Consider the following 12,213-nt stretch of genomic DNA (forward strand, 5'->3'; position numbering starts at 1 on the left):
TTTCCGTGTCTGTCTCCTTTCGTCCAACGCGTTTCTCTTGCTCGTGTTCGCGGTGTAAACGTGTACGTGCGTAAACAGAAGCCAGTAAAAGGATAGCACGGTGGGATGGAGGACGACAAGGGCAGGCCGCGTCGGAACGGGAGATTGTGGAGGGATCGAAGAGGTGGCGGCATTAGTGCGTACCGACTGGGGCAACGGGGTGCGAGAAGAAAAGAGGGAGACCGAAATCGGAAGAGTATCAGGGGGAAAGGGAGAGAAACGGATTATTAGAGAGAGAAGGGAATGGTTGCCGTGCTGGTCGATTGTACACGATGCGTTGGGACAGGGAGGGAACGTGCTCGTGTATGGAGGCACGATCCTCTTCGGGAACGAACCTTTCGCCTCGTGTATAAACGTCTCGCTTTGGGTAAGCTCACCCCTCTTCACTTCCGACGCTCGCAACGCACTTCCCTGGGGGAGGTTGTAGCCAATCAGCGGCCGAGTTTCCGTGGCCCGCGGCCGCAGGCTGACTCCACATCTCCTGTACCTAATGTAGGTTGTCGAAGGTAGGCATCCTTCGTACCCTCCTCGCCTTTTTTACCTTCGCCCCCCTCCCTACCTTCTAGCTCGGGTCGAAGAGGGCGAAGGGACCGGAGGTAACGAAGGTCATTTGCAGGAACCTATACCTGATTCTTCTCTTCTTCGCTCCTTTTTCTGGTATCTTTGAGACCATTGAGACAAAGTTTCATTTGTAACTGTTTAATCTGAAAATGTGCTCAGTCTTTCTAAATTTTTATTTCCGCCATTCTGTGAACAAGCATTATGCGATTTAATTGTATGCCATTCGTTATTCTTGGGCCATTTTACTTCTTTTTTTTTTTCGATCGTTCATTATTTATTTATATTTGTTATAAAATCCTTCAGAATTGTTATTGCACGCATCGTAAATTTTAAAAATTGAACAAAAGTTTGCTTCGATTCCATTCGAATTTAAAAATGGCGTAGATGTGGTGGAGGCATCGGATTTTCTTATTGGTTTCTTATTGTTTCCTGTGTTGTTTATAATTTTTAATTTTGCAATTATAATAGATGTATCGTTTGAACACGAAAAACACGATGAAATTTTTTAAAACATCAAGATATGTAAATTGATTGCAGCAATTTAATAAGGTAATCATATAAAGGAGGTAAAGAGAATGAAGTAGACTCGTTTGTGATTATACACATCACGATTTATTGACGAGCAATGATCGTACACTGTAATATGATTCTTAAAAAACAATTTTAACAAAACATAGGGATAATCACGCTAACTAATTAGCGATAACAAACATTGCCGATTAATCGTCGACAAGATGTAACGCGGCGTTTTTAAACGCAGAGAACCTTGCGATAATGACATGGATAATTAGATACTCGAACGATCAATGATACTGGATATATAGTAATATAATATGCATTTATAACCTGAATTATTTTGCAACTTAATCTACAATAATTTTCCATTTCTTTTTTTTGTCTTGATTTCGATAAAACGTATTGTGCTTTATTTCTTGGCTCATTCTTATAATTCGATTTTGGTCAAATCGTACGCACTGAGTTAATAAAATTGGCAATTTTAGGACCGTTCTATAAGTAACAACGAAACAAAATTTGATAAAATTGTTCAAATCAAAGGTTAAACGTGGGAATAGAAATAACTTTAAATATTTTAATAATTATATTCTCAATGATTATAGACATTTTTGGTTCGATTACAACTCACAACTTGTTTATTATGGAAATACTGTACTGCGTTATATTATATTTAATATTGAGGTATGGGCATAATATTGATAGTAATTGGGTAATTAATTGCATACTATTCCATAGAATTATTATGAAAATGCTTTCGAAGCATACTCGATCAGGCTTATTATTAAAAATCGTAATCTTAAACTGTGAAACGAAAATTTTTCGTAGCTACGTTACGAACAACAGGGTTCGCGATGATAAAAAATAATTTGTATCTTTTCTTATTATAATTATAATTTTCTTTCTTTTTTTCTTTTAACTTAAAACTTTTCCCTTAAATTTTCGATCACACAGATCTGCGATCTCATCCAAAACGCAATTGCGACAATTTAATTTCTCTTCGTTCTTTTTTATCATATTTTATGCTTACGATACGTCACATTTTGGGCACAATGGTTCAAGAAATGTCCTCGAGATATTCAAAGTTGGGAAAAATTTGACGACCCTTTGTCACAGTATACAGGTATATTGCCTTTGCTAAACAGGTATACATCGTGCGTTCAAGTCTTTTCGAATTCTAACTTTGGATACGGTACGTACTGGTCGTGTTGTTAATAAGGAAGTACATGAATGTTGCTTCAAACAATGGGTTAATATTTCAACTTACGTACAGTTACATGGCAACTATCTATTCTTGGAACAATTTTGATATTAAAATCTTTACAGTCTTCGTGGCTACTTTATCGTTTCGTAAGTCGTCAGTTCGAACGAATTTTATTATGTTTTCAATGTAACTATTCTGTAATTGGCGGATCGATAGATAAATAACGATTGATCGTAATAGTAGAACGTAACGCGATGCCGTTTTAAAAAGGTCGTAGAAAAATAACGTGTAAAAATCTGGGTCCCTTTTGGTTCATTATAAATTCTAACGAGCAATGATTTCTAATGTAACTCTCCTTTTTTTTCCCCTCTAAACTGGCAGTTTTTTTTGATTTTTAGCTTATTCAAAATCGTGCGGTTCCCTTTTCTCAAACATTTATCGACCATGGGTAACCATGTAACTAGTTGACGCAAATTTCGTAATTAATTCAAATCTCTGAATCACATTCGTCGCGAATTATGCGTTTATCCATATTTTCTCTATTCGCATTTTATTGGCACCTTCCCTCCATTTTTCAAGATTTATATTTCGACTAGAAACGTTTGAACTGTTATTTTTTTACATACCCACCTTGACTCATTCGATAATTGGATATCATAAAAATTTTTTTTACGCAACGTGTACGCTCGATCGATGCGTGCATACCGTTAATATCGAATTGTTTTGATCGTTCGAGTAGGATCTGGATTTCTGTTTCCTAGTAAACATTTTATTTAAAATTTCCTTTCAAATCAAGTTCATCTTTATTGCTGTCCTATACGGGGGCAATTCTATTCGACTGTACAAATTCCGATACAGCATTAAAAATCGTATATCACGCACAACGAGCTTCCAACGCACTCGATTAATTTTTTCTTTCTCAATATTTTTTTAAAGCGTTTCATCGACGATAATATATATTAATATATATATATATTATCACACGATAATATATCATTCTTAAATCAATAACAGCGATATGAGTTTACGCTTTTATAAAATAAAAACTTCCTTACATATGATACGCATCTTTAAAGAATGCATACGTATATTTAAATTCCCAATTCAACAGTACCTCCTCGATATCGAGGAATCGAGCGTGCATTAAAACATTTTTTTTCTTTTTCTTTTCCAAAGCTGTTCGTCAGCTTCGTAGCTGTCCAATTTCTCAGAAGATCGCCGCATACTTTTAGCCGTAACGACTAGTAATCCACCCCTTACCGCGAAACTCGATTGGACTTATATCGCAATAAATCGCTTGTAATATATTATATTATGATAGACGATAATTAAATTGCACTAATACATTGCACACGTTCTCTGGCGTTCTTTGGCATCTCTATGAAGTACATATTTCTCTAAGATTCTAAAAAAGGAGCGACAACATGTGGGGAAGGAAGGGAGGGAGGGGGAGGAGGGACAAGAAAGCTTATCCGTCATCCATCCATCGTTCCATTCTAATCATTCATCCGGTATCCTCATCACTACAACCCTTAACCATACGTTTATACTACGTTTAATATATCTCTGTCAGCCGTTGCTATCATTACCAATAGAGCGACGAATCGCCTTTTCGTAAATTAATCCGTCAGCTTTTGGGCAGAAGTGGGTATAATTTGTATCTTTTAATGGTTGATCATAGACACACATACATGCATTACGAACATACGTAGCTTAATATATCTAGATAACAACGGTCTGGACACCGCCATTGAATTCTTATTTAAGAGGCAAAAAGACACACGGTACTAACTCGTTGCCAATTTTTAATTGATATATACTCTTTTCCTTTTGTTGTTTCAATGTAAAAACCTCACATTGTACGACTTTTTTTTTTTGAAAAATTTCCTTATCTTAATCCTCAAAAGTAAATATACCTACTTTATCTTTATTAACTGCTATCATTCACTCTTCCTTCCAATTTCTTAATCATTTAAGTTTTCCCGTGCGTCTTTATGCCCGTACGAAAATTCATCATCGTTTTAAGAAACATTATAGGAAGCGGGTATAGGTAAAATATATATGGTAACATACAGCCTTTGGATTGGTCACGTAGGAATCTTGTTTCCATAGGAGCATTTTTAAGTAATAACAACAACAACAATAATAATAATAATAATAATAAGAATAAGAATAATAATAATAGGAAGTAATGAAAGAAAATTTTAGGATGGAGGAAAATCGAGTGTTTCAGTCGGTCAAAAATAATTCTTCTTACGGTGGTTGCTGCGAGGCGGAATTGAAGTAACTGACTCTTTGATTTCTGTATTGCGACGCTACCACAGCTTGGGGATTAGGTATGTGCCGGATGCTCAGATTCGGTTTGATTTTCATACCAAAACCGGAGATTCTTTGATGAGGTTGCGGTATTCGGAGGGCCACTTTGCTGGCGAGATTAGCTGAACCGAGCACCAAAGAATCAACCGAGTTTTCGTCGGTGATGCATCCGCTTAACAGGGAAACAGCCGCATCAGAAAGTGTCATCAAATTGGAATCTTGACCTCGTCGTTGATCCAGATCCTTCGCCTTTCCTCGTAATAAGTTTCCCGGGGTGATGGGCGGTCGTGGTGGTCTTGGATTCAACGAGGATATGGAGCAAGTCGAAGAAGATGACGACGACGACGACGACGACGACGACGACGACGAGGACGACGACGAAGAGGAGGAGGAGGAGGACGAAGGAGAGGATGACGAAGACGAGGAAGGAGACAAAGAAAAATTGGCGGCCGATAAATTGGCAGACAGATCGAGTACGTTGTTGTGCACGGTCCCACCGCTGCTTAGATCTAATGGGATCTCGTATTTCGAATTATTCGGTTCTAAAATGGCGCTCGACGCGGCGAAACCGGAAGGTTTTGCGACCCTCAGCGGCGCCAATGGGGGCGGACCTTTCTTTTTCGGAGGGGTGTTGACCGGCAAGGGTGCAGGGTGTTCTTCCTTTGTCTTCGACATCGTTTTCAACGTGTCGCGCATCTGTTTCTCGGCCAGCAAACTCCTTACTCGATTGGCTTTGCTCTCGCGCAATTGTTTCTCCAGTTTCTCTCTATCCAAAGTATCGATCTTTTCCCCGTTGTTTTGAACGCGTTGCCTCGCTTTATCACGGAAGTTGTCGCCAGCCTCGTTCACGGCTACCAGGCCCAATCGCCGGAGAATTTCCTCGTCCTTTTTCGGACGCTCCGTTTCGACCTGTTCGGACGTTCTCTTCGACACCTCCGGTTCAGCTTCTTCCTTCTTAGGCGGTGCTGGTTTGCAAGTCGAGGATCCGCTCCTTTGATCCACCCTTTCCCCTGCTCCTGACGCATCTTCCCCTTGTTGGGTAGTTATATTTTGTGCGATTCGGACAACCTCGTCGGGTATACTGTCTATTATTTCTTCTATAGTCTCTTCCGCCTCTCCGATATTCTCCTTCGTACTCGCACCTTCCTCTCGTGTCAACGTACCTGACGAACGTTGCTGATTCATCGCCGTGGTTTTGATCTTTTCTCGTCTGACGGCCCTCATTTGTAATAATTTCTCCTTTGCTTGACCACTTCCGCTGCTCGACGTGATCCTCGGCGGGCACGGGGTTAATCGAACCTTCAGTTTCAACAAATCCTCCCGCGGCGTGGTGGTTATCTCGGCGATCACTCGTTTGTTTCGTCGTTTCCTGTGCTTACGATGCTCCAGCTTCGCCAATTCTTTCGACTTGGAACTTTCCGGTGCGTGGTTGGCTTGTATCGACACGAGATTAGGTGTTCTCATGACAGGAGTTACTTTGCATCGGGGTTTCTTCGCTTTCGGCTCCTTGTCGCGTTCCAAATTGCTCTTCAAACACGATTGAGACGGCTCGCTGGTATTTTCTAAAATTTTGTGCCCCTCGTCCTCGCACTCTTGGACAGGCTTAGGACTCGGAGGTGGTGTCGGTGGCCGTTGAATGTTTTCCATTGTCGCGGTATCCTTGGCTGTCTCGTCGTTGAAGGAGTTCTCACTTGAAACGGAGACAATATCCTCCTTACGTAACACGCGATAAAACAGCTTCATAGGCGCTTCCTGTAACGGCAAAAGTTATCGCTTTCCCTATTGTATCTATCCAACGTCATGAGTTTATGTTCTAGGTACGACCGATGTAACAGGAAATGATAAAAGGCTATCGCGAAATAAATGATCGGTCGTTATTACAAGTTGAAATAAATCGATACAAAAGGAAAGCAAATATCGTAGAAATGGAAAGGATAATGCGATGAAAGATGATGAGAGAGAGAGAGAGAGAGAAAAGAAAAAGAAACTCACTCTCTTCCAACCAAATATGCAGGCGAGATCGAGCAGAGTCCAGGATTGATCCAACACCATCGTATTCGTGCCGTTCCGCCGATTTTCGTTGCTCTTCTCGCACAGCATCTCGATCTTATTGACATTCGTCTTGTGATTCGAATTCGCCTCCTCCCATCCCCTCTTCAGCATAAGCAATCGAACCAAGTGCCGAACAGTCACTCCTGCCGGACACTTAAGGTATCGAGTATTTCTAACCTGAATCGTGTCTTCCTGTTTCGTTTGATCGGCGTTCGTTCGATGTCGTGACCCGGCACGGTTTTCCGCTTCGTGAACGGCCGCCTCTCCTTCCGGTTCGTCGAGCTCGCATAAACTTAGGCTGACGAAATCGTCCAAGGTTAAGTTTAGGGCGCCCAAGGGTAAGGCCAAAGGTGGGCATTGTGGATTGACCAGTCGGAAATGACGCCTTCGTTCAAGCTCCGACCGGAAGAGGCCGGGTACCATGAGATACACAAGTCGTTGCAGCTTTACGTCCGGCAAGAGTGGAGGAGACGTTGCGACATTGCATACGGGACACGCTCTGGCACCGCTGCTCAACCGTCTCACTATACAACCTCTGCAAACTGAATATCGGTTCGACATGTACTAATTTAATTTCATTGCTTACAAGATGCTTCGCAAAATTTATTCGCGGATTTAAAATCAAAAATTGTTGCCATCTGCAAATTCTCATCCTCGGTTAGAGGTGTTGTATTAAAAAACGCACGGAACGAGGCGGGTTAGTCACCCTTCTCGAATTTAGCACCCTGCCAGAAGGGCAGAGGAACGGATGGACTATTTCACGCACGCGAAGTAGATACAGCCGTTCGAGGCACGGCACAAGCACGCGCTTTATATTCGCGTCGTTGTAACGCGAACGATATTATGTAGATAACTTTGATTTGTTTGAACTTTTTTCTTTTCCATTGCAAATTAATGATAATGAATCGAAGACATGCGTATCAAATCAATGAAAATTGTTCGTGTAACGAGACGAGAATCTCAGACTGATCGAAAGGAATACTAACAAGAATGCAGACATTCCACGAGAGTCGTTGCATCTATGAGGTAGCCTCTGCACAGAGGACATACGATATGTTCGTTCAAGTCTTTAACCAGCGGCTTCTCCCTCTCCTTTGCCTCCATGTCGCTACTCGGTTCTGAAACAGCTGTGCCATCCGATTGTTAATCCACGAGACCAAAGAGCAACGATTAAATACTTTTTTTTAATTAACCAACGCAACATGTTTTCGTTCGTGCATCGGCTTCTATATAGAAAATTCTAACCTAACTTTTCCAAGTAAAATCTCTTCTAAAATTTATACGCATCGTTATGATTTATCCAGAATGACAGCGAACGAGTCAGAGATCGGCGATCTTTGGCTTATCTAAAATTAAATCGCGTATCGTACGCATTAATACCGGGAACAGCGATATCGATGTGCATTCTAATAATGGTTGGAGGATTCCGAAATGCAGGTAGTCGCGCGCACGGAGGGGGAATGGGAGGGAACACACGCACGTAATCACATTAGGATACATTGGAAGCAGCGGCGATTTCCATTTACGCGAGACTCGTACATGCCGTCGATATATTTAGAATAATGAAATATCTCGTGAAATCTAAGAGGGGAGAAACGAGTTACGCCGTGCCTTTAAGGTCTATCTCTTAAAGGGGATGCTTTCTCTTCTCCTCTCTTCTCTCTCTCTCTCCCTCTTTTCTACTTATCTCTTGACCAATATTCGATAATATTTTCGATCATATAAATGTCTCTTTTGACGAGCATAATATGAATATTTAAACAGTATATCGCGCGAACAAATCTAATTTCGCGCGCTATTGTATAGCAAGTTGCTTTTCGATGATGGAAAAAACCCGTTCCCTGCGATAATTATTCGAAATAGAGAGGTCCTCGCCATCTTGGTAGTTTTTGGAAATGTTGCGGAAATTAATATTTTGATACAATATTATCGCTGTTCAGCCTCAATTCCTTTGATATTTGTAAAAAAATTGCTGCTATTACATAGAATTTCTCTCGTAGATATACGTTGAACGCAGCTGATTCTCTGTCAATAAATTTATAATAACATTAAGAGATAGATATCAAGAATTATGTTAATATTCGCTGTAATTTCGATCGCTCGAGATTGTTTCGTATTTCATTTTTGGATGATTAATAATTTTTCATTTTAAATCGTCCATGAGCAAGTATTACTTAAAGTTAGTTCATCCGTTACAGTTGTTGCCATGTGTTTAACAGAATACGTAGTAGCGTTTACGCAATACGAAGAAGCAAAGGAAAGAGTTGTTTAAAATATTGATTTTTGCAACGTATCCAAAAATCATCAAAATCGGTTCCCTCCTATTCCCTTAATAATTTCCCTTCCTGCTATCCCTCCTTCTTTGGACCAACGTTATCCTAGCGAGGACATTAAGGAAAACTGTCTTGATCGAGGAATAGGGATAGAACCGCGCATTTTATGTGTGCGACGAGCAACGAGAAGATCTCGCGTGAAAGGTACTTGACAGTGAAACCAACCAGTCACGCGACCACGTCGGCCTGGAAAAACTAGGTTTTTAGAGCTCGCGCGCACAGATCTCCCGCGCGATAATAACAGAGGCCAAGTGTCACTGCGCATGGCTAACGAACTCGAAGAAAGGAGGAAAGGCTCGACCACCTGCGTTGTCAACGACATGACTCAACTGCTCGCGTTTCAGAAACTTCGTTCTGCGAGCGATCCGTCCAAAAGCCGGATACACGACGTAAACGAGTCAGTGGAGTCATCGAGAATGGCAGGAGCAATGAGGAATTGGAGGAAAAGGGGAGACAGGGTGTGCGAGAGGGGAAAACAAGAGAGAGAAAGGACGAGAGAGAAGGGCTTCGGCGTTCGAACTTGAGAAAGGTCTGGCGCCAAATCCCGTGAGACCACCTAATTCGTTCACCGCGTACGTCGCGGCTTTTTTAACGTTGATACGATTCTCGAGAGAATGGTGATCCAAATTTTTGGACGTACGATCGATCGCTACGATTCCGATCACGTTTCACGACGTACGGCGAGGACGTACGATCGCCAGCGGAAGAAATGAATCGAATCGCGAGGCGGTAAAGGGAAAACTGAAGGAAGGAAAGAAAAAAAACGAAAAGAACGACAATCGAGAATCGCGAGGGTAAGCCATCGTCGATAGGAGCGTTGCCACGGTAACATCGGTGGTTCGAGCGTTTTTGCGCTGAACGTCGACGTACCGGTCCGAGAGAACCACGGTAGCTATTCCAGGCAACAGGATCTCGCGGGTAGCATCGCGGCGGGCAGCGCTCCTATCTTCGGCAGAGGATCGCGAGTTATACACCGAGTGTAGTACCGTCTTGTCGGTCGATTCACGCGACTACCACACGTTTCAGGGCGGTATAGAGAGGCTTACGTGTAGGTGCTTACCAGCGTAGCGAGAGAGATGGTCGCCGTGGCCAGCGAGCTGCCGTCCCGGCTGGCAGCGGAACGTAACAGCGGACGTGGCAACGACGGTGTTCTTGGTTGCCGTATCGCTTCTCGCGAGGCAGCGGGCGAAGAGAGGTGGCAACGCCGCTCCGTCCGTCGGCGTGCGGCGCCCCGAGGCTCTCTCTCGCGATAGCGCGCTCGTTGTCGTCGCTCACGCCGTCGCACTCCTCACCATGGTCGTCACGAACCCGTGACCGCGAGCAATCCTGATAACTTGCACGCTGCGAGCTACGTACCATCACGTCCCTGCTGCTTGCGAGCACAGCGCCGCGCACATGTCCGACGATTTCGACCCGATTTTCTCTCTTTCCTTTCCCTTCTTTCCTTCCTTCCTTCCTTCCTTCCTTCCTTCCTTCCTTGCCCACGATACTTGCCTCTCTCTCGCTCTTCCACGCACACACACACACACTCTCTCTCTCTCTCCTCTCCGTCCGTCTCTTTCCCCTTCCTCCTTTACTAAGTTTTTCTCCTTTCCTTGGTCGTTCTTCTTACGTTCTTGTCCTCGCTCTAATCGAGAGGAGTAACTCGATCTCGTCTTTACTATCCTCGTGCACCGCGATTTTCCTCACCGTTGTCGTCGTCGTCGTGATTGTCCCGTCGACGACGTGGTTGTCGATCGACCGGTGGGTCGACAGGCGTGCGCGCGCGCTCTTGCCTGTATCACTCCTTCCTTCTCTTGCTCTCACACTCCCCCCTCGAAGTCTCTCGCTCAATCTTCCCCTCCGCGCTACCCCCTCCCCGTAGAGGACTCACGGGGTCTCGTCTCGCGACTCGACGTAACGTAACCGCTCTCTCTGGCCACGACTCGATTCGGTGCACTCGGCCGACTCTCGAATGAGTGCGACGATGCACGATGATATCGAGGATCTGGTGGTGGTAGTGGTGGCGGCGGCGGCGGCGGTGGCGACGATGGAGGTGGTGGTGGTGGTGGCGGCGGCGGTGGCGGTGGCGGTGGAGGCCAACAAGAGAGCAAGTGTGTGCAGCGGTGGCGCCGAACTGCGGCGGTAGTCGCTGCCACTTTTCGATACGATGCGATTAGAACGACGCTGCACGGAAACGATGGGAAGACACGGGCTCTGTTCGTATCGACCCCGCCTAAACCCCGCCTCGTTACGACGGAGCCGCACGAGCGACGCCGAGCGTCGGCGAGCGTCGACGAACCAGCCGGTTTCCTGTTCCGACCTCGTCCTCTTCCGTGATTACCGACCTTTCCTCTTCTTGCTCAATCCTCTCTCCTATTTCTGCTATACTTTTTCACCTTTTGTATTCTTTGATCGTTAAATTTATCATTGATCGAACCATTGAAATGGATCGATTTCGTTCCTTATCGATCCACGGTGTGTGCTAGTAAAAAAAGAACTAATCGATTCGAAGTCAGATCGACCGTGGATCGTTTCACCTTTATTCACCGAGGCGAGAAAGCAACGGTTCTTTTTCCACTACTTTCCTTTCTTTTTCGTTTCATGTACCTACCTAATCTTTACGGAAACAAATCTCTTTCTTTACCTGTTTTGAAATGAGAACAGATGGCTGGTCCAAGGTTAAGCTAAAGTATTTAAATATTATTTATATTTTTAAATTCTAAAGAAAGATCATCAAATTATGCATAGTTAATCAGTACGTGGAATTCGTTGAACCGAATACGATCCCTTTCCACGTTGCTCTAATTATTAGATACGTTGAATGCAGTCACGGCGCATCGAGCATAAAATACTGGTTTCGAACTATTATGAACAGCAATCTGTCTCGTATTATGATAATAATTGATATATCGACGAATACACACGATAAATACGCAAGCGTATAGCACTGCGAGCTGTATATAAATATGAGACATCGAAGTTGTTTATTAAACGTGTTCGATTAACGATTCATCGAGACCTCTAGTTTCGTAACTTGGATCTGTATGTCAAAGAAACGAGGCACTTATGGTTGGCAAACAAGGCAACGTGGCTGCACGATCGTAAAGGCGTTATTCTAGTTACGACGATAGTTACGCATACAAGCACACCGTCTACCGATAACGCGCTACGAAAGCCACCGAACCGTATTCGAGAAATATCTTGCGCACCAAC

The 12,213-nt window shown here is 43.5% G+C and overlaps 1 protein-coding gene across 2 annotated transcripts; it reads right to left on the minus strand.

Moving 5' to 3' along the window:
- Window positions 1-3,096: 3,096 nt before the first annotated feature.
- Window positions 3,097-11,092, minus strand: LOC107998781 (polycomb group protein Psc). Of its 2 annotated transcripts, none has more exons than XM_017058223.3 (4): window positions 10,708-11,092; window positions 7,672-7,812; window positions 6,626-7,227; window positions 3,097-6,385 (listed from the first exon to the last, which is right to left on the minus strand). In XM_017058223.3, the coding sequence occupies exons 2-4, from the start codon at window positions 7,787-7,789 to the stop codon at window positions 4,571-4,573; spliced, it is 2,535 nt and encodes an 844-aa protein (XP_016913712.2). In that variant the 5' UTR covers window positions 7,790-7,812; window positions 10,708-11,092; the 3' UTR covers window positions 3,097-4,570. The 2 variants fall into 2 exon arrangements, with proteins under 2 accessions (XP_016913712.2, XP_061939434.1); XM_062083450.1 differs by lacking the exon at window positions 10,708-11,092 and adding an exon at window positions 7,931-9,990.
- Window positions 11,093-12,213: the final 1,121 nt, after the last annotated feature.

The sequence above is a fragment of the Apis cerana genome, linkage group LG13 (genome assembly GCF_029169275.1).
Source record: "Apis cerana isolate GH-2021 linkage group LG13, AcerK_1.0, whole genome shotgun sequence".
Classification (NCBI taxonomy): Eukaryota; Metazoa; Arthropoda; class Insecta; order Hymenoptera; family Apidae; genus Apis; species Apis cerana.